Raw genomic sequence first — 25,811 nt, forward strand, 5'->3', positions numbered from 1 at the left:
AATTGTCAAGTTTGCTGCTTAAACGTATTATTGAATTTAAAATGAACGAAAATCGACGTAAAACACCAGTAGTAATTAATTTGTACGTAATTTTTGGACCTTGAATGAAAATACAACCTTGAAACATACACACTGCAAAGGAGAAAAGCCCTAGCAGACTACCAAGGTAGACAAAAACCGGAAGTGAACCGAACAGGGGCGAGTAGTTATGGGACTACCATGCCAGAGCTATCAATTGCGCTCTGCACTATCCGAGATTGTCTCACTAGTTTAACTGAGGCAAACTAAACATGGAAAAAAGTCCTCTATTGCTCACACACTAGTTTTGGAAATAAAAGGAACTCATCAAAAGAAAACCCGTCAGACACAAGACTCCGTGACAGCCAGGCTGCCAGCATCCAAATTAAAATTGCACAAAGGTCGAACAAACTTCTGATTTTTTTTACAATCATTCCCGCCTTTGACACCAGTTACTGGTTTTACTTCGAGTTGTTTGCCTCGACTCTGATTAGTTCATGTTTCTAAAACTTCTCTCTACTGAGGCGTTTCTGAAACTGCTCTGCATATGAAATTTCTGCTTCATACTGAATCGAAATCACACGCATAAAAACCGACATGTAAATTGTAAGCCACCGTACGATGATGTGACACAAGAAAATTACATAGTTTGTCAAGAAATCTTTCACAAGTGCCATGATTCCAATAACTTATTTTATTCATATCTATTCTATAAGAATGTCCACTTCTAGAGTTTCAAAACTAAAACAACTGTACAGAAGGCAATCTAGGGAAGAAACAACATAATTTACGTTCACGCGGAACAGTTCAAGAGAAATCCAAAGAGCTACTCAAGATTTATCAAACAATTTGTACATGATATAATAACTTCAATATCCTGATATCTTCAGGTAATCAACTTCTTATATTATTATCATTATTCTCGTTGTATTATGAAAATTATACTTTTATACACAAGACACTGGACAACAGATGTCGGCCCATTAAAATGATTCGGTCAAAACTGTACAACTGAACAACTGAGCTACCTAACATTCAACAAGTGTGTACAAGAGTTTTACAAATTAAAATTGTCTTGCTTTGTAAATATTTTCTACAAGGCTCTTGGTGAAAATGCTCAAAGATTTTTTCGGACCAGTTTCGTTTCATTCGGTCTGAGATGTTCAAACATACATTACAGGCGGCGTCTGCAAACGCAACAATTTCACAAACCAAAGAACTGCCTTCGACGAGGGAGATGTTTCTATTTACACCTGCCTCGCAATTAGTTTTCGTTAGAGTACAATTCCTTTCATGGCAGGTGATCGCCTTTGTCGCCATAGCAACTGTATATGGGTCGTCACAAAGCTTCCTTCCTCTAGGTGGTGTTATTGAGAGGGGCGGGGAGGGGGCAACTTTACGTTATATCTCAGAGATTCCTCAAACGTCATCATTTTCACCAAGCGCCGCGCACTTTTTTTTTTTCCAAGATGTCACATTGACATAGAAATTAACCTCTTATCTCATTCTTTTTACACCAAGAGAGGAACTGTAAATAACTGACGCCTGATAATCTTATGTGAACATCCCTTTACCGTATTAGAACTTAAGTTGGGGAAGGGCAGACTAAATGGCCTGAAGAGGGATACAGTAGGTACTAAGAAATTGAACTATCTTTGAACACCTCGAGGCCAAATTATAAATAACAGGGCTTAAGGCAGTTAGAAATATGTTTGCAAAAATTCACAGGCTAAACAGCGGTGAAATAAGTGCGAAAGTTAGTTTTTCATACAATTTGCTCTCAATTTTTCTACCACGTTTGTTCCATAGCTAATAGATGATCATAAAAAAACAAAGATCTTGTTAAAGCCCTTTTAGGAAAAAAAATTGACCGACAAGAACTCGTTCCGCAACATAATGCTACGGCAGATTAAAGCGAGAGATTCACAGATTGAGCCAAAGGCCCTTTCAAGTGGTTATGTATTCTCGAGTAGGTCCGAAGCAACCTTTAAAAGAAAGACATGAAAAATTATAATACGAAAAGTTTCATCTCAGTGAACTAAACAAATATTTCCTGAGTTTCGTCCGACAGGCAGGCCATTTACAAATCCCCAGTCATTAGATTTAGAAAAAAGAATTTAATCCCCAGTAAATGAGTTTCACCAAAAGCCTTTCTATAAAACACATTGACAGCGAGAATAAATTAAGAATAATTTGTTTTGAGCTGTATGAGCACTACGCAACGAAGACGAAGGACTATTTTGAGAAAACAAGATAAAAAGGACAAGCCATGAATACCCTTTTCCCATAAAAACGACAACATTAAAGAATTTTTTTCCGTTTTTAACTAGAAAACATTCGTCTTGTTTTTATAGCTCAGTGCGCAAACTAAGTGCTCCGTTTTGACCACCAAACTAAGTGTAAGGAATAAACATAGCATTTCTGAATTACCGTCATTTACAAATTCAAATCAGTGCCAAGTCAAAGGAACAGGAACCTACTCCGGTATGTCGTCGTTAAATGTCCCAGAGTTTACGATTCTTGCCGGGAGGTAATCGTAAATAGTCTTCACATTTGGAAAGTCGTCAAGTCAGCTTGTCGGAATCAAGTTACGTCACGTTTCTAAGCTAAGGGCCGAAGAACGCGGGATCAGTCATTCAGTCAGCACTTGTTCCCCTGACTTTGAACAAGAATCAACACTAGATTCCAACCTCACTCGCCACTCGAACGTAAAGCGCCAGTAGCTCGTGGGTCTGAATCTTTTAACTAAGCTACTTCTTTTCAATAACTGCGAGTGTCGTCGAGGAATGTTGGGAACGCTCTCCACTATCTGCCACCGAATTCATGACATTTTACTTTGACTGAAAACTTAAATATCTGTTTGCCATACACTTTGGACGCTTGGGAGAGCTTCGCCTTGTTAGTTTTTCCAACCATGCACTAAACAATTTGAAACTTCATGAAATCAAACGTAACTTCCTCCAAAGAAAAACATTGTGAACAAGTGGCGCGACTTCGCAGTTAATGAAAAGAAGCGTCACACCTTAATCTACTTAATAGCGAGCTTGAAAGCAATCAGCCAATGAGCTCGCAATTCTAATCTCAATATTGCTCCCGAAGCCACAGACCTATAGAAGTGCAGCTTCGGGAACGCCATTGTCATTTATGTTTTGTTCTACCAAAACTAATACATCATTTCATAAGAACAGATTTAGGTATGGGTTGGTCAACGGAAATAAATATAATACTTTATAATTTTCTAGGGATTTTTCCTCGCTGGGAAAAAACGCTATGTACAATTTGTCTTTTTTTCTTATATATGTAGAAGGTACTCTTTTCTCTCTTGTAATTAAATAGTTATGTAAGGTGCCCCGACTATGGCCTACTTTAACTAACTTAAAGAAAGAAGAGCTTTTACAGTCAACACAAGGTCGCAGATGAAAAATACACTTGACTAAGAAAATCCAGTGTGACGCAAGTTACGCTCTTTGTATGAACCGTTCTTAAAGAAACCTTGCAAAATAAATGGAACGACGAAAAAGGTGCAAATTTAGCGGTGCGTTACAAAATCTTACAGCACCTCATGGTTAAACTAACTTGCGTTACCAGAGTCACGCAATGTGTTGGTCACGCACAAAGTCACTCGATACACAAAGAGGGTAAGGAGATGACTCGCAAAGAAACATACTGATTGCAGTGGCGTTAAAACATTCTATACTGCGTGCGAATGCTACAGTTTTGCAGATAATGCCGACACGTGTTGGACGGCGAAGCGTTTGATCGTATAAAACAAGTGTACAATATTTATAATACGCACATTAGGAGAACGAAGACATCAGGGAGAGCTTACTACCGTGACAACATACTATGATGAGGTGAGAGACGTGCTGGACGAAGAAGGAGGTTCGGACGAAGTGGTAGACGTGGACGCGGGATTTTTCGTTGAAGCGCTGGTAGTTGTGTTACCGGAAGTAGTGTTACCGGAAGTACTGGCGCCCCCGGAGGGAGAACGAGCTGCGGCATCCTGGGAATCAACAAAGGGACTACATGTCAGATTAGGAATGAACCAAGCGCCAATTCCTGCTGGCAGTCTTATCACAAGGCCCAGAGAGGATGGAAAAATTCTACTGTGCAGTATATTTACTTGGAGGATAAAGAGAAGAGTTGAGTTGAGACCGAAGCCAGGAGATTGCGTATACGTGACAGAGGAGTATACAACATTTGTGAAACCAAACCGAGAGTTACTCACAGTGGCTGAGGAAGAAAAGACGACAAGTCATCAACACTGGAAAGGAAACTCAATAGAGCAGAGACAGTAATCACTGGAGGGAAGAGGTGTACATAACGCTACTCCAAAACCCGCCAAAAAGTTACTACCATCTACGTACAACCAAAGTGCTTAACAACCACATTCTGAGGAAGAAGTGTGTCATCTTGAGTTATAACAAAAGGAACGCAATGCTAGTCAGAAACATAGACCCTTACCCAGTCTTCCGCTGCTTTTTTCCAGTATTCGTGATTATCTGTAAGATGTCTGATGGTCTCCGGTACAAAAGCGAAAGCTGTAAAAAAACAAGAGAATCGTATCAACCCTTTCGTTTCCAGAGATACAACACGTGTCAATTAAGGTGATTCTGCTAAAACTATCAACTACGGGACCTTGTGTGTTGAAAGCTACTGAGCAGTACCCCCCTGTGCTACTATTTACAAAATGCGCCAGAGCTGGTTTAAAAGTACATCCTGTAATTTGCTCTAACCAATCCGAGAAAACATCGTGTCTACTCAACCAATCAGAGCGCATCCTAAACAAAACGTAACTTAACTTACGCGCGTTTTCCCGCGCTTGGCGCTGAGGGAAACTTCTAGCTTTGAATTCGGATTGGTTCATTATGTTGCTTCTGATTGGCCAGAGGTAAATGCTTCAGTTTTGATTTTACAACAGTAATTACAAAACAAATAAACAAACAAAAAAACAAAACAAAACAAAACACTTACCATCCCAGGCGTCGTAAAGATCGCTTACAAAGTAATCTATGAACCAAACCTAAGAAAGATAACACACACGACAATTAATTCTTCGTAGCAACAAAATAATGACGCCAAGTCATAGAGGTATTTCCTAGTCAGCGGGGGGATGCCGACACGTGTTGACTTGATACCATTAGGTGGTTGAAGAATAGGGCAATTCTTTGATTTGTTTCAACTGATCATAAATTTTTCAACAAAATCTCATACCTGTGACCTTGGAACATTACACGTCTGTTTGTCAAACACAGGCATAACAACCGGTAGACCACGCCTCTTTTCCTCGTCCGTCTGTCAAAAGTAAACACTATTGTAACGCAAAAAGCAACATGAAGTGGAACAAACTACGCCATGATGACGTAACACTCGAGTACGTTTTGATTGGTTACTTAAAGAAGTCATGGGAGACCTAAACTACGTGTAAACTCTAGGAGTGTAATTAACAATTATTCCACAAGAGCTCGTTGGATAGGAGAATCGGAGATATTAGGTAGCCGACGAGGCGCGTAGCGCCGAGTTGACCATAATCATCTCATATCCAACAAGCGCGAGTGTCTGAATAACTGTTTTATTAAAAACGCCCCCAAAACTACGCGTACGCTTAACATATTTGTAGAGCATGGTATAATGGCTCATACACCATGATGGTTAAGCCAATGAAAACTCTTGAATAGTATTATCCAATGATCCAGTTTTCACTTAAGTAACATACCTGTGAAAAGTACTCGTCTGCTATCCTGTAGGCCCACTCCTTACACAGATACCGTGGCCGTGCGGGATTGGCGATATCTGCACATTTGATTAACATCCTTTTAATCAGCGTACGGTTTTCTGGTGTGTTAAGGGCTACAGCCGAAGACGCCGTGGAATCTGGTGTACCACGTCCACTATGCTGTTAAAATTAATATTAAAAGTATCACTACTGGGTGTTGGGACAAATATAAACTATACTTAGTGAATAATTATCTGTAGTTAACCCCTTGTCTTCCAGAGTTTAACCCACGTCACCTACACAGGTCCTAGTTTCACGTTTTCAGACAAAACCTCTGCGTGTCATGATTCATTTGTGAGCCGAAAAGCACTATTTAATGTCCACGAACTAAACCCTAGTGACTACTCACCTGAAAGCTATAAAACAGTATGTAACGGCGTTCAGATTTCTACAGTTTATATGCTTTACGTTTCTTACTTTCAGTTTCTTATTATTCCACAAAAAAGACCGCGCGTTCAATAATGGAAGAAAAATATCAGAAAATAAAGGACCGTGAACAATCTTATGAAAATTGAAAAATTCAAATAAAAGGCACTGAACAGTAAGTACTTTCAAGTGATATTGCTTGTTTTACATATTTTGCAAAATAGTACTTGAATATCGTGCCTTTTTAAATACTTTAAAAAGAACCCAAACATATAGAAGCAGTTGAAAACTCTTACCACTGAGTGGACCTCGTCCATACTTGAAGAGCGCCGTTTATTGATAGAGTTGACGAACTTTGAAAGATGCTCAAAGTGTCTCGTCATTTCTGTTGCCATCACCATGTCGATGATCGCTTGACGAATCGTACGAAACTCATCCCTGCCAAATAAATCAACGTATTTTAACGTTTGGTTCAGAAACGAGTGAAGCGAGGGCGAAGAACTGCTTTCACTACAATTTTGCCTTTATCAATCTCCTTAACAGAGAGATTAGTAGTCCAAACTCACTCCTACAATGAACTCATGTTCCTACCAATCAGTGCAAAGATGTTGCTTTCCCAACCAATCAGGTTGTGACTCGACTGGTAGACGCGCGCTTTTGCCGCGCTTTTGCCGCGCTTTTCCTCGCACTTTCTCCCGCAGTTGGCACTAAGTGTTTTGCAGTCCGTCCCAGTCCTTCCAAGTTTTAATAATACTGGTTCCTCCTTGGTTTGTTATCTACTCTTTGTTGTTTTTACCTTGTTGATATACTATTTTTGAGTTGGATTTTTAAAATTAATTTACAGGTAATTTTGTGTACCGTAAAAGATGACTCGTCATAAACTCACATATCAAGTCCTTTGAAGATGTTGGACCTTTCATCACGTGCGGTAAGTTTGAAGGCCAGTGCAGCGTGATGACTCTCCAGAACTGCAATGTCGTTGTAGAGAATGGCAAGCTCATTGCCTGCGTTACAAAGAAACGAGTTCGTGTACCCAGGATGGTCTACGTCGTGTACAACAGCTGCTATTAACGAGGCTATTTCATCCAGGGGCTCAAGGACAGCCTAAGCGATAAAGAAACACCAAAATACACTTGTTACAAAGCATCACGAGTAGCGTTCAACGTTAAACCGACTCGCAGATTTCCTCCTAAAACCTGCTCCTAACCGCCAGAAACGAAATCCTTGCCCAGTCTACCGCTGCACGTTAAAAATTAAAGTAAATGTTTGGGAAATGTAGAGAACCTTATGTCCAACAATGCACAGATGTGTGCTTCATAATTGATCAATAAAATCTTTTGCTGTTTATCTTCACTTTGATACTAAAAAAAATGTAGATTGTTAATCAACCTCATATTATTAGGCATCGAACTTCCTGCGTTTCCCTAATAATTTTTTTTAATTTACTGGAATTTTTACCGTGTTCGTCCCCCAGCCAAGATGGCGGCAGAAACCGTGGAATGGTCTATAAAATACGTCAGAAACTACGCGCGCGCTCACTGGTCGATGTAGGTGTGTTTGGATGAGAGTATGTAAACATGGTTGTGACGTTTTAGATTCGCGTATATTTTTGGGAAATATTTTATTAATGTAATAGAGTACTTTTTCCATGTCTACATAGTCTCATCTAAACACTTGGTAGGTTGGGAAAATTCTCCAAACTTATGCAAACCCGAGACGCACATAACTGTCTCGAATTCTCCGAGTCCCCCTTGTGTTTAGATGAGGCTATGTAAACATGGAAAAAGTACGCTGTTCTGTAGCTAATAATACACATGAAAAAATCACTCGATTCTGATTGGCTAACAGCAGTGCAGTTCAAGTGTAACATCAGTGCAAAAAGTTTAACACCAGTGCAAATTACACATCGAAATTCTGGATTATGATTGACTGAAAGACAATACGAACTTTTCTAAGAAAATGGTATCACGTAAAATGATGACGAAAATTTTGTGCTGAAACTTTGAAAAAATTTTTCTCAAATGAGAAAAAATGGCTTCAATAAAGATCTTCCGGCACTTCCTCCGCTCGAATTTTTTTATGTTTATATTATTAATAAGTAATCATACGGTTTTTCTCGTTCAATTTGGAGTTAATTTGCACTTGTGAGTTCTTCAAAAAGCTGAAATTACACTCGCCGAAGCGGCTCGTGCAATTTCAGCTTTTTGAAAAACTCACTCGTGCAAATTAATTCCACACTGAACTCGAAACCGTATGATAACCTATACAAAACCTACCTTGACTCTTTCTTTGGCCAAGAACACAGCTGTGGCGTGAAGCACATCTGCCGCGTGCGTGGAGTTGTGATAAGCGTTCTTTGAGTGATAATTTAATTCTATTAACTGAAACAAGACCAACATGAACAGACATTAGAAGACTGATTGAATTAAGTATGGGTATGTCCTGTTTCCGCACAGAGGAACTCCATGATAAAATCTATAGCTCTTGAGAATGCACTGTCATCAGAAAAGAAAACACTGCAAGTTAAAACCGAGTGAAGTCTAAAGAAAAATGAAAGATCGGGGCTCTCATTTGTAATGTTGTATACCGCTAAGGAAGCGTCAAACGGGGACAGCGAAAAAAGACCTCAACGTTTTCAGTAAGAGGGCAAGTGGTTTTCACAGGCGGGCAAAACATTTTGTACTGAGCTTGTTTATAAGAAAAACTTCTCTCTAGGTGGTCAAACAAGGCGGGCAAAAATCATCCTCACAGCCAGTCAGTTTGCCGGTGACTAACCCTTAATGAAACCCCTGGAAAGATGGAATAGTAACTTTTAAAAAAATCGTTCTTTACTGCGTTCTTTGTGAGAAAAAAAAAAACCATACAACCTGAACAAGCATAGATTAGCATGTCGGACGTGAAACTGTGAAGTGAAGAGTATAAGCCCAGGTTGTTACTATATATAACCATAGAACGACATGCAGACTTACTTGTAACCAGTTTTTAAGAACATCCTCTGAAATGTTGAGCGCTTCACAGGCCCTGAACCTGTTGAGTATCTTTGTTCCCAAAAAGTACAAGGGCCTAAAACGGTGTAAAGAAACAGAAGGTACTGTTACATTATGGGGGGCTGAAGTGGCTTATGTGTGAATTCCAGATCTACCCAGGTATACATAAGTTGCATCTGGTGTTAATCAAACGAAACCAAAATGACGTACACAAACTATGTGAATTACCGTAAGTAGATATCAGAAAACAAAATAATGACATTAGTCTGACCAGGAAGTAACTGTTCTCACTTTAAAGTGTGATGGGTGGCAATCAAGCCTCTAACCTGTTATAACCATGGTACAGGGTAAGAGGCCGTACAGTTGCCTTTTCTTATCCAGTCAGTCTACAGTGAAAGAGGCCGTAAGAGGCCGTACAGTTGCCTTTTCTTATCCAGTCAGTCTACAGTGAAACCCACCTGTGATTGGAGGCTTTTTCCAACTTGAGAATATCAAAGTCCCAGTCTGCCTCGTCAACCATAGCAGCGATAACTTCTGGGGGTGCCTCCTGCAGGTGTGAGATCGGAGTCCGTACATTGCTTTGGGTGGATTCCTTATGGCCTGTCAAGACAACAAAGATGCAGACTGCGTAAGATGTAGACAGATTACAACTGTAATATCTCCAGTACTTGAACCTCTCCCTGGCACCTCACTGCAAACGTTACCTTCAATGTTTTCTACGGCATTAAGGGGCTTGACGTACAATGCTTTAAGAGCTAACGGTGTTCCTCGAGAGGTAGTAGCCCAGTCCAGAAATGACCACACAAGCGGCCTTGTGCAGCAGAGGGTCAAGTGACCTTCCTTTCATTCTTTCTTTAAATTTCATGTTTTAAAGAACATTTCTTGGTTATTTAACCATGGTCTTTGAACACGCTCTTTTCTGGTACTCAATAATTTTCAGCTCATGTTATAAAATGTTTTTTGTCTGAAGTACATCATGCGATCACCAGCTGCAAAGGGTCTTATGCAATGTGTCATCCCGTTAGTACCTCAGGATCAAAATCAAAATTACTGAGTGCGTGAAATCTCTGACCAGGAAAAAATAACAATTTACATTTACGTTCTTTCAAAGTTCGTTACATTTTAAACAATCAATTCACGTCCTAACATCTAAAATGTAAATAAACAATGCTACGTATACTACACTATTCCTTAGATAAAAGATAAAGAATGTCCCAAGTGGCATTTAATTTCTTCCATTTTCTTTTTCCTGAGAATTTACTGCATTTTGGCATACTGGTCAAAACATCCTTTACAAAGATCTCAAATCCTTCATCTTTAGCATGAGTATACTTGAACCATGAACACTTGACATCTTTTCGTGCATTTTTGGGTGACTATAGAATGAGGATCTTCATATCAACAAATGTATTTACTGTTTTACACTGTGATAATTGCTTATCTTTTACCTTACATCAAGAGCCTTCATTCGTTAGTCACCAAAAAATGCACAAATAATATCAGGTGCTCATGGTTTGAGTGTGCTTACTACAACTATTTATTTTGTCCACACATTAATTTTATTAGTGACAGTAGGCAATCAGGGAAACACACCCCAGGAACAGTAGGGAAAGGGTTTACAATGTCAGCGCATGTTAATTTCCACTCAAAAATTCTGTTGAGAATCACGTGTCAGTAATTAAGCTTGTTTAAAGTGGAGGAAGCTATTAACATGATTAAATAACTCATTATTAAACCATTAAATTATTAAGAACAGTTATTATGAAAGTTAGAAAAGAGTGTAAGCATTAGCCTCGGACCTCGGCCAAATGTGTAGAATAAGTTCATACTTGGTTTAGGTACGTCACAGGATGGTCTCCTTCGGCCCTGAAAAAAAAACAAATAACAGTGGATCATTATTTAATTCAGTTGAAATTGGTACTGAATTACAAGATGGAACAGAATTCCCAAAACCAAAATCTGGCTTTCTTATTTCCTCTTGCCTGCTTTCCCAAACAGTTTTTTGTTGTTGTTTTCCTAAGTTTGAGATAATAGATAGATTCTAGTATACATAGTAATAATTAATTTCAAATTGCTTAGTTCCCTTGAAATCATGTTCCTGCAAGACATACCTAATCACAAGTAGTGGGACACCAGAATTACATCTTTCCCTACCCTCATAAATCATCTTAAACTCATCTCAAAGATCATTTACTGACGAGTTTTAAGGCAGTCCTTATGGGGGGGGGGGGGGGGAGGGGGGGAGGAGTGTGTGTGCAGTCGCTTATCATGCAAAAGGAAGATTTGATCATTACAATAAAGTACACTTACATTGCTCATGAGACCTCCCACAAGTTCATTATTCATTGGGTCTTCCTCTGTTGTGGTGAATGGTGAATATAATTCAGCTGTCCGTAATATTTCCTGAGAAAATAAAATCACTGGTTACTCTTCTGGCAAAAACACAAACTGCACTAGCTCCAGCAGTCAGGTGACTTCTCCCCCCGGCAGGGGGGGAGGAGGAGGAGGAAGCTTCTCTGGAAAGTTTTAGGGGAGGCTCTGCCCCAAGGTTCAACCCCATACCCTTTTGTACCATCTTGACAGAAAAGCTACCCTTTTCATACACCCTTTATTGAAAAAGCTACCTCTTTCACATACCTACTTTAGAATACTGCATCCCTGTTCTAAACCCTTGGAATGAAGTTAGGAACAATATTATGGGAGAACATTAAGCATTACCAGAAAAGATGTTAACCAAAAAATAAGAATTATTTGTTCAGTTCACGTTGTGGTAGGAGTCAAGATACTCGGATTTCCCTACCCTTACATATACCACAACTTGTGAAATCCCTACCCTTCGATATACCTGAAGCCTGATAAAGGTAACCCTTTTGGGCGGAGCCTCCATATAGGCCATTAGCGGGAGTTTCCCCCTCCCAGTTACATCCTTATATAACACTTAATTCCCTGAACCAACATTACAAGAAATGTATACAATAAGTAAGGAATATGATTCTTACTAGCACTCTATCTAATGCCTGCACTACAGACATCGGACTATTTTCTTGAGCTGCTGACAGCATGTTTATGACCTGAAAAACAAATAAAATCAGTTATTATCACATCCGTAGTGACTTTCACAGGCTAAAACCATGCCCAACTGATAAGAAACCTGTCAAGTAATGAGGATAGCATTGATCAATCAGCGACATAATCTACTCAAAAATTTGTTTTTTCCCACTTTACCCTACAGTACTCGACGTTTGACTCCAGCTGGGATATAAACATTGTTAGATGAGTACATCTAATGTTCTTATGGCCTTGGTTTCACAAACAAGACATATTTAAGGCCAGATAAATGCGATTGCTTTTCTACAGGTGAAGTTCTATTTACTTATTTGTTCTATAACAAAGCATGTAATCCTGATGTGATACCCTGCTTACTACAGACACCCTGTTAAATATATATAGACACTTCCTAAGATCCTGTGTCTAAATTAATTCAAAGGATTTGACTGTATAATCCGTTAAAACCATTCAAGCTTCAAGTCACTAATTTGTGATGTCGCAAGAATTAAATTGCTGATCAAAAATAAAACTGCTGGAAAAATGAGCAAAATGCCACTTACTTTTGTAATGGGTGCCTCTATTTTGGTTGTTGTTGTTGTAGATTGTCGTCTAGTAAGTATACCTCCTAAAGAGTACATTTGCATTTTGTTAGAAGTGGAGTTGAATTGGCTGACCTAAAAGCTATTAAGAATTTAACCTGAGCCCAGTGAAGTTTGCCTAAGACATCAGTACCTCAGCTACTTAAGAAGCAACATAGGTTAAGTCTGCGTGGATCCAGTGGCACATACAGCCAGAGCTTATCCCAGCATCTGTAGCACTAAATGGCTTGGAGTATTTCTATTCCCCCACCACAGGGAAGTTTGCCTAAGATGTCTGTACCTCACCCACTCACATGTAAGAGGCAACGTAGGTAAAGTCTGCATGGGTCCAGTGGCACATACAGCCAGAGCTTATCCCAACATTTGTAGCACTAAATGACTTGGAGTATTTCTATGCCCACACCACAGGGTCACTCACTCTCCCCCCCCCCCCCCCCCCAACCTGGGTGGACAGTAAAGTATCTTGCCCTAGAACACAATGTAATAACCCTGGCCAGGGAATTTTGAACCAAACATTTCATTTTCAGGATATACATCAGAATGTGTTAACACTTCAATGCCAACAAATGAGCAAGCAAAGGCAATAGTCTTTTTACCCAGGGTATGGAGAAACACAATTTTTAAGCCTAGCATTACCACATACCATTTATTTGAACTTGTTCTGTTACTCCACTGGCTGTGGTCGGCTGAAAGAAACAAATAGGCATATAAATCATGACCTAATTTACATCATACAACATTTGTACAAAACCAACTGCTTTATCTGGTGAAAACTGCGCATTCATATACATGCGAACATAACCAAATTTGAAAATTCATCTCCAGAATTACATCACATGGTCTGAAATGCAGTCTGAACACCAGCAAGGGTGATAGTGTATAATGGTTAATAATTAAGAGCAGCTTGCTCTAATGGTCACCTATACCTATGCAGGATAGGAAAATTCGATTTTCTGAAACTTTGTTAGGAAGAAGGTTTTTACTAACTTATTTCAAACCTCTACCTTTGAGGTTGTTTGGATTTTTATTTTCTAGTGGAGACGGCCTTACATATTTTGCCCTGAAAAGAGCAAAACTTGAGCCGAAAATTATACTTTTTGTAAGCGCTAACAAGCCAAAAAAATAATCGTGACTGGAAGAGCTAAAATCAGGGCTTGAAATTGCGACTCACTGGTTGCCAATGCAATCAAAAATTGAGCACTGGCGACTAAATTTTCAGAACTGGTCACCAGCTGGCGATTCGTGTTTTGTCCGATAACTAAAGAAAACCATGACACCACTTTTATTTTTAAATCTTTATATTAGGAAATCAATCGGATATGGTAGCTAGTATACAACTCACCTTTCTGTCCCCAGTAAAATAATTTCTGAATGTTACAAGATAATCGAAAAAATTGAATGTATTTTGACACGTCGATACTGCGTTCACACCGCATCATATTGTTTCAGTGGCTTCCTCCGAAACTGGGATCGCAGGCGCACTTCAACACCATGTGCTTTTCATTTGCCGCGAAAATGGCGGCAGATAACGATCAGTCGAAGGAATTACGTGAGTTTTTACGTGCGGGGAATGAAGATTCAGCCAGAAGGTTAATCCAAACTTTGAATCCTCTGAGGAAAGCAAGTCAAAAATAAAGAACGGCATTTCGAAGAAGTAGCAAAGGGAAAATACACAAGGACCCATGTTTGTCTCACAATGAAAACCACGGACTTAAAACGTTTTATGCTTCGCTTCATTTAAAATGACTATGGAGACAACCATCACCTTCGGACCAGAGACATATCACCTGAGAACAACGGTTGCTTTATAACTAAGTGTTACTTGTGTTGTTTCTAATTGTTTTCACTCTTCAGTTGTGACTTTTCTTGCATGCAAAGTAACATATAAAATCATGTACTTGGGTAAGTTATTTATAAAATAAGTTGGCAACCAAATTTTATGACCTGGCGACCAAAATTTTTCCGTTAGTTGCCAGCTGGCTCCTGAACGAAAAAGTTAATTTCAAGCCCTGAAAAGATCATCTTTTAGCAGTTATTTAACATTGTCAGATCAGCATGAAATTTAAACCTGGATTTTCAGCAAATTTTCAAAATTATACGCTTTCATGATGTTGCGTCACATCAAAATTTAGGTCAATTTCGTGGACCAGAAAGTCAATCTGGTACATGGATTTACCCGCCCAAACTAATTTTCTGGTTAAAAGTATGCCTTAAGAGCCCATTAACCAATTCATGCGCATGCTCACTCATGTTGCTAAGGAGCTGAAATTTCACTTCCGATCACTTATGTCAGCCTGAGCAAGGAAAATAATAACAACTCAAAAACTTGCAAATTCACTTACATTCTAGATACTTTTCTTTGTGTTTCACAAAATGCAATGTAAAAAAAGCAAAGACAAAATAAGAGAAAGACAGAAAAACAAGAGCAATAAAAAGAGAAAAACTAACTCTGTGTGGCTTTGTTTGATCTCACCAAAGTGCACTGCTAGTGTTTCTTAAAATGCTAAAGGAAACACAGTTTTTCATTACATCCTGGGAGCCTTTGCATTTTTTCTGTATTAGTCACATGACCATGGGCGTGCCCTGATGACATCACAACTAGTGTTACTGATCATGAAAAAGTTAAAACACATGAAATAACTATAATTAACTAAAAATGATGAGGTCAAATGAGACTCAATTTTCCTTAGCAACAGCTCAAAAAGATCAGTTAATGGGCCCTTAGCTAAGTTTTTTATCACAAATCTAGCATGGGTAAATAAAACCAAAAACTTGAGAGCGTCTCGAAGACTAGGCACTTAAGCTAATCACCTGACATTTTTACCTTTCACGCCACAATCACTATGTCCAGCATTGATCCAGAAATGTTTGCCTGTGGGTCTTATCTCCACTAAAATAATTTTTAGGTCTCTAAGATCAGTTACTGTAATTGAAAATACGTATCAGGCTGCAAACGAGCCTTTTCAGCAGATGTTTATTTTGAATAAAAAATCATACATTTAGCGGTCGGTGACTACAGACAACACACGCAACAAAATATCCGATAATAAATCAGCATTGAGAGTAATCTTTGAGAAAACTAGAGGAATACACAGTTGATGAAACACTTGGAGTGAATTCTTATCTTAATTTTGATAAAAAAAAATAGTTTGGAAAGGTAAATCCATGTACCAGATTGACTTTCTGGTTCACGAAATTGACCTAAATTTTGACGTGACACAACATCATCAAAGCATATAATTTTAAAAATTTGCTGAAAATTCAGGTTTAAATTTCATGCTGATCTGACAACGTTAAATAACTACTCAAAGATGATATTTTAGTACTATGGGTTAGCTTTTCCAGTAATGCTTATTATTTTGGCTTGTTAGCACTCACAAAAAGTGTGGGGTCAAGTGGTCCTCTTTTCAGGACAAAATACGTAAGACCATCTCCACAAGAAAATAAAAATCCAAACAACCTTTAAGGTACAGTTTTGAAATAAGTTAGTAAAAACCTTCTTCCTGACAAAGTTTCAGAAAATCCAATTTTTCTATCCTGCATAGGTATAGGTGACCGTTAGAGAAATCTGCTCTTAACACCTTAATTGTGGGGTAAGTAAAAAGCTGCTAAGCTATGCTTTATTCTTGGCTGACTGTAATTTCAAGGTAATTATATGAAACATTTATAATGGAAGTGATGTACAAAGTGGCTGGAAGAAATACAACCCTTACAAGTGCAGGTCTGATGTTAGTGTTCTACTGGTATGTGTTAGTGTTGGACCACTTAGCACACTGAAGTATGTAGGAAGTAATGACTAAAGACAACATTGTTATTCTACACTTTCCAATCACTTAGGTTTTATGCATTTAATTTAAGGGCCACATTGCATTGACCAGAATTGCCTAAAACTGCCTGACCTTGCCTCCTAAGCACAGATGAGAGTAATAAGTTACACTTACTGATTCCATGTGCATGTTAAGCTCCATGTTCATATTGACTTGATTAAGTGGGTTGTTTTGAGTAAGTTCTCTTTTGATTGTTACATGGTGTGCAACTTTCCTACAAGTCAAAAGAAATCAGTGGAAGAATGTTATTGATCAACAGTTAGGTTGACAGTCAGGACAGATCTCTGTAGTGTGCCAGGTCACTGCTTAAATAAGGACTACCGGTACCAGGAACTCTCAACTCTTGAACATACCACTCTTCCGCACTGTTAGTGGCCAAAAGACCTTTTAATATAGAGCGACCTCTCTGTGGAATGAGTTGCAGCCTGCACTCAAACTTAGCCCATCCATAACAGATTTCAAGCGCCTACTCAGGCGAAAGTTTCTTAATGACCGTTTTATTTAATTTTATTCAACCTTTGTCTTCTTTTGACATTATCATTGTCATGTGTTTAGCTTTCTGTGTTATTTAAATTTTATAACCCAACATTGACTCTAAAAAGCCCCGTGGTGATGAACCAATAAAGTATGTATGTATGTATGTATGTATGTATGTATGTATGTATGTATGTATGTGTGTATGTATGTATGAATGTAAATAACAGTGCAAATGTCGCACTTGAATCTTGGATAAAGCCATGACAAGATATTTTTTCATAGGTCAACGACTGTTAGCCAACAAGTCTACCAAGAGGCCATTTTCAATGTATTAAAATTCTACCTTGGCTCTCAGGCTTGGGGAAATAAAATAAAAGAAATAGCATTGAGGATGAGGGATGAATAATTGATTTCTTTTGTTTGTTTACCCAAGCCTCGCCAATAGCAAAGTTAGAATTTTAATATACTGAAAATGGCCTATGAGTCTGAAGGGAGCTTCCTCCATAAAGACTATTTATTATTAATATTAATATCAATATTAACATCATTAATATTAATATTATTATTATTTTTTGTTATTATTACTATTATTATTACTATTATTATTATTATTATTATTATTATTACTAAAAGTCATTCCAATTCTCAGGTTTTCTCAATTTATCCATTTCTGCAAACTACGTTTTGCCTCGTTTTCTTAACAATTTGAACACAATTGTTATTGCAAACAGTTTTGTATTACTATTATTATTATTATTATTATTATTATTATTATTATTATTATTATTATTATTATTATAATGACCAATCTATTGGTTGATAGTCAATTCCTCCTTTTATCAATAGTTAGCAAGTTTTCTGTAATAAATGTTAAGTTCTTATTTGATGATTTGATATTTTCATGAGAAAGGTGTTTAACTTGGTACCAGATTGAGTAAGCCCAGAGAATCAGTGCTGTTATGTAGATAACTGCATAAATTTTGTCCTTACCCTCCTTTTCCAATAACTGGAATAATGTGCACACTTTGTAAGAAGCTCTCCCCATTTTTCTTTTTTGCAAAAGCTTTGCCATCCCACGGCTGAAACAGACACAAAAACAAGATCTAGCTGTCAAAAGAAATTGTATCACCCTAATACACAAAAGATACTGGGAAAAAGTGTCTAATGTACCAATAGCTGCTGTCTGTAGTTTGAAAAAATGAGATCATAAATCATCTGTCCCACAGTGTGAAGTTTTCCCTCCAGCAATAGATGAAAAACAGTTTATTTTATGGTAATTGATTTCACTGAAGCAACTTTCTGCAGTAACTTCTTAAACACTTAGGATCACAACAGCTTACCTTCCCTTTCTTCAGTAGTGCTTGTATTGATTCATATGATTCCTATAACAGAAAAAATTATGCAATCAAGATATGTTGAGGTTTGTGATCAACCCTCAGTTAGAGCTCTGGGCCTGGCCATTTGAAAGTGGATTAATGGCAACCTTTAATAAAAAAAAAATTAGTCAATGAACATTACTGTTTCTACAAAAGACCTGATAGATGAATATTGATACCTTGTAGAGTTGTTTTAGAGTAAGTGTTGTAAAACCAAAACCAAAACCAAAAGGATCACTGACTGGCACAATGAACGTAGGAACATCTTAGGTTTGCATATTAACTGTCTTAAATTCTCTCAACCCCCCTCATGTTTAGTCAAGGCCACGTAAACATAGAAAAAGTCCTCAATTGCATCAAGTACTATTTCCTTTCTGCAAGGTGGTGTAGTTTTAGGCCTTCATTGGCCCACTTATAGCAGTCACAATGTTACTGTTGGAAAATGCATTGGAAAAAGAAATAGTTCACTAGGTGGATAACAAGTTTTAAGTTTCATTACTTACAGGTTTTTCATGTTCACTATTCATCCCTAAGGTCTGAGGATGTCCAACAACTTCTGACCTCCAGTAACCAGTCATTTTCTCAAATGCAGGGTTAACATACTGAAGTGCAACACAAAACCCATCTTAAAACTGATGTTTTGACTTTCTTTTATTTTAGTGCATGACCCCATAAGCTTATAGCTTTAATTTTTACTGTGGATAAATAAAGTCTTGATTTAGGTTAAACCAATACTTGTCATATATCTTCGAAACCAATATTTGCTCCAAAACACCATGACCATTCCCACTACCAGAGACAGTACTTAATCAATGTGTAAGTAGGAAATAATAATCTCCCAAGAAGGACTTCATACATTTGTATATGGCATATTATTGAACATATTAAGTTCAGTAAGGGTGGGGGGGAGGGTGACTTATAATACTCGTTAGTCCTCCCCTATCATTAATCATTGTTTTTCCCCTACGTTTTTTCCTATCGTGCTAAACTGTTATTCCCAGATTTCTACCTATTTGAAGATTTGTTTAATTATTTTTCCATAAAAGTGATTTGGGTGTGTCAGAGCTTCTTTAAATCAATGACATGAGTACAATTTCACATTTGATACACCAAGTAGGCTATTACTAGTATCAACCTCTGCTCAGCCTCATGACTGAGCTTTATACAACTAATGCAGTTTACATTGATCAGCAAATGACATCTAAATGAATGATTTTAAAATCATGATTGTTTGTTTGTACCTCTACCTGTAATTCAGACTTATCATGGTCCAGGCTGGTAATCTCCACAGCATCCTGACAGTTCTCAATTGCACTGAAAAGACAGCTAGTTGCCCGAAGTTTCAACATCGACTGGACTTCTCCATGTTCCAACATTAACAGCTCATTATGACAGGCCCCAACATTGGCGTTCTCCACAAAACGCTGGGGAAAAGTTAACAGTAAAGTTGTTAACGAAATTCCATAAATGTTCCAACTGCTTTGCTGTTTTTGTGAAGGGAGTGTGCAATCTTACCTTGTCAAATCCCGCCTTCAACAGAGGAAGCATCAAGGGTTCGTCACTACGTGGGCTAAAAAACACAAAAACAACCCAGAAAACACCATGTCAACTTGTCTACTTGACCTCCACATAAATATGATGAACATAACCAGCTTGAAGAGGTACCAATCTAGCTTTGCACTCATGACAATCTTGTATCTTTCTGTTTGCCCAAAACATCTACACTGTCGACATAGCTCCAGTGATTCCTATCTCTGACTGGCTTTACTTGTGCACAGAAATTCAAACCAGAACAACACTAAACAGATATCTGTACACCTATGTCACTAATAAAGAATTTTTTCAAGTAAAATCCCAAATGACCATTAAAGGCTTACTGAAAAAGTTGAGTAGAAAAAAAAGAAAGAATGTCTTTCAGTTACTCACATTTTTCATTTGTGTCTACAATCATTATTAGTAAGCTTGATCACTTAAATCTTGAGCTACCAATGTGGTGGGTACCCATAAAATTATGTCGGTGAAAACTGCCAAAAAATTCCTGATACATGCCTCAATTTATTTAAAATAATATTGAATGCACAATTTTGTCATAAATATTAAGTTGGTTAGGCAGCCTTCAACAAGATCAGGGAGCCAGTAATTTACTGGAAATGGAAATAAATACATGTAGTATTTCAACAAATATTATTTAACCATGCCTAACAACAAGAATTGTCATTCCACTAGTGTGACTACTTGCTTGAAAGCTGCTTAATCGTTAATTGAAAATTTTATAACCCATATCAGTGACTTGACAAAACCACAGAATGCAATAAAAGAGACTGACTTAATTGCTACCTTCAGAGGTAAAACTTTCCTTCGCAATCAAGAGAGATCTGGTACAAAATTGATTTAGCGTTATTTCTCTTTATGACTTCAGCTTAGACTTTTTTTAGTAATATAAAATAGATTTATTGGATACACAATGGTAGATTGTTTTCGCACATGTAGCTTGTTTGCAAAGGAGAGTCTGATTTGAAAGTCGCACATAAGTGAGCTCAACTATAAACCAGACCTGCGATCCGTCCAGATGCCACATGTGAAAATTTTGCGAAGACAGTGGGATTTCATTTTACTAGAAAGTGCAATAGAGGGTAGTTAGTGATTAGAGTTTTGTTTGTTAAAGTTTCTTTCAAGGCAACAGCTTTCCAAGAGTAATACTAACAAAATTTATGTTTTTTTAAGCTCTTTATACAGATGAGTAAAAGGAAACACCAGACATATTCACAATCTATAAAATTATTGTGGAAAAAAACACACAACCAAATGAACTCCAAGAAAAGTCATGAATGAAAATAAAATCTACATACATGTAAGACATTAATTTTAAGAACACTTATCTGAAGGGATAAGAGCTCACAACACATTATACTAGGAATATTAAGCAGCTTTCATTCAACCAGCCACACCAATAGGTCGGCATGCAAATGTGTCAATGACTAAACAAACACTCTACGTGAACTAATTGTGCATTGTTATAACTCCCATGGAATCATATAATTCAAGAGAGTACAGTAACTCCAGTCAGGTAAGAGTAAAAAACCTTGCTACAATGATAGCAATTGTTACAAGATTTCCATCAGAGTAAAATGTACAGATTGGTGCGTGATTAGGACAACAAAATCTTAAGCAATAATGAGATTATATAACAAAACTTGCGGAAAAAATGCTTCATGGGAAAATCTGGAACTGATTTTCTTTCATGAGCCAGATCAGACCATTCTGTTTTGCAAACTCCTGTTATTGTTTTAATCACAAACTGTACACTGTATGCTATTTGCAGTGAATTGTTTGCAGCTGCTTATTATACAACAAAAAATCCATACATAAGATCACAGGAAAAACGACAACATGAATATGAAACTATCTGGTGCATTGTGGCTTGACATAGGTTTGTTTGACATTTCTATATAACAGAACCCAATCAACTGCACTATCCAACTTCAGAAACACCCTATGAGAAAGCTCAGACTAAAAGCCATGTATTTATTACTTTATAACTTGATAGAGAACAGCACTAGCATGAGCTCTTGGCAAAATTTTGGCACAGTCAAAAGAAATGAAATTTTGACAATCCAAAATATATGAGTTTCCTTTCTTTTCTTACAGGGCACTATAAATGAAATAGAAAACATTTTCTCCACATTTCTATTGAGTTAAAGTTCTAAACACTTATGAAAGTTCGGTAGAACTTGAAAAAGTTGTAGTTCAAAAACACTACAAAAACGCCTCCAGCTCCTTTTCCCACAGCATTTCTCATTCTCCCAAGCTTCTGAACATGTTTCTATAACTCAATTGCAACAACTAGCTGTACAAGATATTTGTCGATGGATTTCTAAATCAATTGACAGTTTGGATAACTGTCAATAAACTTGTGTTCCTATTACTTTTTTTCTCTTCATGTGATGATGACTGGGCATTTTACAATAATAAAAAATACCCAAAACATTAATTTAATTCCAATTTTATTCAGTTTCTTACCTTCCTTTAACAACAGCAATTATTATAGAGTTCTCTCTGGGGCCCTTTGCTCTTATTATTCTAAAAACCAAGTGGAATAAATTGATTACTTTAATATGTTTATACCTTTCATCGTGGAAGACAGGGCGAGAGGGAGGAATCTGTTATGTGGCTGTTAAGTGCAGCACAGCAAATTACTACTAAACCTAAATCTGGCCAATTATTGCCTAAAACTTTGTATTGATGGGTTGCTACCAATCCCTAGAGATTCAAATGACAACTTTGACATTTGTGGCCATGAATACATAAGTAGCTAATTAGAAATTTTTTTGTTAAATTATGACACGGGCCATGGCAGTGATGAAAGCACACGAAAACCAAGAACAGATGCCAACACAACACAATTCTACAGACATCAGTGAGGTGTCTCACCATGGTTGATTCTTGCATAGATAAATGCTAAACAGAGCAGCAACCACTAGAATATTTATAGTAAAGTCTTATAATCTCTTGAACAGGGAAAGAATTGAACATTTACTATAATGTACAGGGCATTTCTACATATGAAATAAACGTCAACAGCTTCTCAACATTGTAAAACAAGGGTGGCACAAGAAAGCCTACTCAATGAAATACCAATGAGCAAAAATATGATAGGAATGAAAACCAATTAAACTATTTGGAAAACAAAGAAAGCAACCTAATATGATATTTAAAATATGTACATTCATTTAAGATGATGGTACCTGCAAAGTGCTTCTCCATCGATTACAGAATTTCCCCTCATGTCAATAAATATCACCTGAAGGCAACAGAAGTATGTTAACAACAATCTGTTATGTGAATCTTTCCTTACTTCCAGAAACTGCAAGCAAAAAACTTGACCACAAACCTGTAAGATCAATGGCATTATCAAAATGATTCAAAACTGCAATGCACATGAAAACTTACACAAAATAGATTGGAGAAGTACTGTAGTCATTGCTCTGAAATTTGACCTTGATGCCCTGTCCACCAACTCACCCCACCCTGCCTCCCATCCCCCCACCCCCCAAAAAAATAAACAAATAGTAAATGAAATAAACAACAGTGTGCAGACTTGTCCTATTGGAGAATTTTCCAGCTGCTTCACCATACAAGCATCGTGGTTCGTACAAATAACAAGGGCTCAAATGTTTCAACAAAATTAGCTGCTCAAGTTTCTATTCATAAGCAGATGCAACAGCAGGGTCCGAGATTAACTTTTTTAGGCAGGCGCCAACTGGCAACTGAAATTCTTTTTTCAGTCACCCGATGGAAAAATGTGGTCACCAAAAAGTGTCAATAAAATTTTTCCTTCACAGCGAAACACAAAAATGTGATGTTTTTCAAGATGTTTCTTCGTGTGAAAATATTCCCACTCCTGAACAATCGCAAGAGTCAGATTCCATGTGGAAAGGCATTAAAATATTGTGTAGCTTACAATTTAGTTGAAATGGAGTTTTTGTCAAATAGATAGCACTCTTAGTTTGGAGATTGAGCATAACATCATTTTCTTCTTACATGCCATCAGTACGAAGCCTTCCAGAAGCCATGCACGAAGCAAGTGGCCATGTTACTCGAAAGGGAAGCAAGTATTTCTGCCATGCGCCCGTGGTATGGCTGGCAGTTGAAACCACTGAAAACATGGCGGCACTAAATGTTGATTACAGTGCGTGGATTATAACTGTTTTGGGGGTCATCTAACAGTAATCTTACCTTCATTTTTGATCTAAATTATTTTCTACAGAAGTTAAAAATGTTGAAGAGACAAGGGGTAAGTTTCTTACTTGAAACCAAACACAAAATTTTTCAATTTGAAACGAAACCACTTCCTTGAATGCCGGTTCAAGATGCTAAAAGTTAGTTGCCTAATGGTGACTGGCCTCAAAATTCTGGTCACCAATGCTCAATTTTCAGTCACATTGGAGACCAGCTGGTTGCAACTTCGTACCCTGAACAGGCAAACAAAGCCATGCCCAGTAGCCCTGGGCTAGAAGATTTTGCCACTAGGCAAGTGGATTCTATCCTTCAATTGCGTGATGGGCAAGTGAAGTTGTTTTGGGGCAACAGTTGAAAAATTCAGATTACAGAAGAACTGAAAGAAATCAAATTATTGTTAATTTTCATTTTTAATCATTTAATTAATTGCACTAGTGATTTTTTTTCAGGCTGGTGGGCACGACTGTTGGGCTAGTACATTCCAGTTACAGCTTGCCCACTGGGCAAAAAGGAAACCTGATTTTCTTTGTAGCACTTCCGTGCAAATAGTCAGCATTTTACAGCTGACTCTTACTTATGGAAAGAAAAGTTAACCCATGCAATTAGTTTGTACATGTTTCATATGTAGTCTTGACACTACCAAGTACAGTAGTCAGAAACCTACTCCTACCATTTTGGGCATTTAAAAGCTAAAAATTAAAGATTAACATGCCCTTGTTTTAGGCCATCAGCATAAAGCTAATGAGAAGAAAACAAAGGGATTCTCAGATTTGATTTGAGTATCTAGACTAAACACCCCCACTCAACAATGTTTGACCACTACTCCAACATTTTTAGAAAAAAAATTAAATCTGGCATGTAAAGATAATGTTTTGTTAAGGGATGCAACAGTTGCTCAATCTTTCTTTTTCTGAGGGCCAGTCCAGGCAAGTGATTTGTCAAATCCTGCACCTATCTTTGCACATATAACAATGCTTATTCTTTTGCAAAACCTGTAAGATTTCTAACAGATAATGATATTTTTTTCATGAAATTCCCTTTCTCTAGAGAAAGTCACCAGTAACAAAAAGTAATACAGCATTCATCAACATTAATGCATGTAAAAACATTTTTGTATGCACCAGTATTTTAAGGTTATGAGCTAAATACCACGCCAAAGGAAACACCAACGAAAATGTAACCAACATATACTATGAAAACAGAGTAACTGTGACGCCATGCAGATAAACAATATTAATGTTGGTGGGAGGGAATAAAGGGTTCTTGAGATTCAGAGAATCAACATTTTGGTTGACAAAATAATTGACATGAAATTCAATCAGATGACAAAGATTTTGCCTCAAAATAAAGCACTTTTTGTACCTTACAAAAAAAAAAAAACTCCAAACTTTTCTCCTTCATTTTCCAGACTTTCCCTTTACATGTGTTATTTATATTTACTTTATCCACACCTAAAATCTAGTTTGTAGATATCCATATTTTTTCAAGAATTGCAGACTGCGAAGAAACCACAAACTTTAGTAACAATGATACTCAGATTTAAATAGCAGTGCTTCTCAATGATTGCTGCAGTCTTCACTATAGCAGTACTTAATGAG

The 25,811-nt window shown here is 37.5% G+C and overlaps 1 protein-coding gene across 6 annotated transcripts in view; it reads right to left on the reverse strand.

Moving 5' to 3' along the window:
* Positions 1–692: 692 nt before the first annotated feature.
* The window catches only part of LOC145494917 (high affinity cAMP-specific and IBMX-insensitive 3',5'-cyclic phosphodiesterase 8A-like), a 30,236-nt gene continuing 5,117 nt past the window's right edge, over positions 693–25,811 (reverse strand). Inside the window, exons 4-27 of one of the 6 annotated variants that reach the window (XM_081474498.1) lie at positions 23,220–23,275; positions 22,495–22,554; positions 21,029–21,088; positions 19,990–20,044; positions 19,716–19,898; positions 18,978–19,076; positions 18,439–18,480; positions 18,089–18,177; positions 16,736–16,835; positions 13,438–13,480; positions 12,756–12,820; positions 12,147–12,218; positions 11,458–11,550; positions 10,977–11,013; positions 9,606–9,747; positions 9,130–9,223; positions 8,437–8,541; positions 7,047–7,264; positions 6,457–6,598; positions 5,735–5,914; positions 5,233–5,313; positions 4,993–5,041; positions 4,483–4,559; positions 693–4,021 (exon numbers count right to left, since the gene is read on the reverse strand). In XM_081474498.1, coding sequence (XP_081330624.1) covers positions 3,863–4,021; positions 4,483–4,559; positions 4,993–5,041; positions 5,233–5,313; positions 5,735–5,914; positions 6,457–6,598; positions 7,047–7,264; positions 8,437–8,541; positions 9,130–9,223; positions 9,606–9,747; positions 10,977–11,013; positions 11,458–11,550; positions 12,147–12,218; positions 12,756–12,820; positions 13,438–13,480; positions 16,736–16,835; positions 18,089–18,177; positions 18,439–18,480; positions 18,978–19,076; positions 19,716–19,898; positions 19,990–20,044; positions 21,029–21,088; positions 22,495–22,554; positions 23,220–23,275 — 2,301 coding nt within the window. In that variant the 3' untranslated portion in view covers positions 693–3,862. Of the gene's footprint in view, positions 4,252–4,482; positions 4,560–4,992; positions 5,042–5,232; positions 5,314–5,734; positions 5,915–6,456; positions 6,599–7,046; positions 7,265–8,436; positions 8,542–9,129; positions 9,224–9,605; positions 9,748–10,946; positions 11,014–11,457; positions 11,551–12,146; positions 12,219–12,755; positions 12,821–13,437; positions 13,481–16,735; positions 16,836–18,088; positions 18,178–18,438; positions 18,481–18,977; positions 19,077–19,715; positions 19,899–19,989; positions 20,045–21,028; positions 21,089–22,494; positions 22,555–23,219; positions 23,276–25,811 lie in introns of all 6 variants that reach the window. The other 5 variants (XM_081474482.1, XM_081474489.1, XM_081474514.1 and 2 more) reach the window with 5 other exon arrangements.

Source organism: Orbicella franksi, chromosome 1 (assembly GCF_964199315.1).
Source record: "Orbicella franksi chromosome 1, jaOrbFran1.1, whole genome shotgun sequence".
In the NCBI taxonomy this organism is placed as follows: Eukaryota; Metazoa; Cnidaria; class Anthozoa; order Scleractinia; family Merulinidae; genus Orbicella; species Orbicella franksi.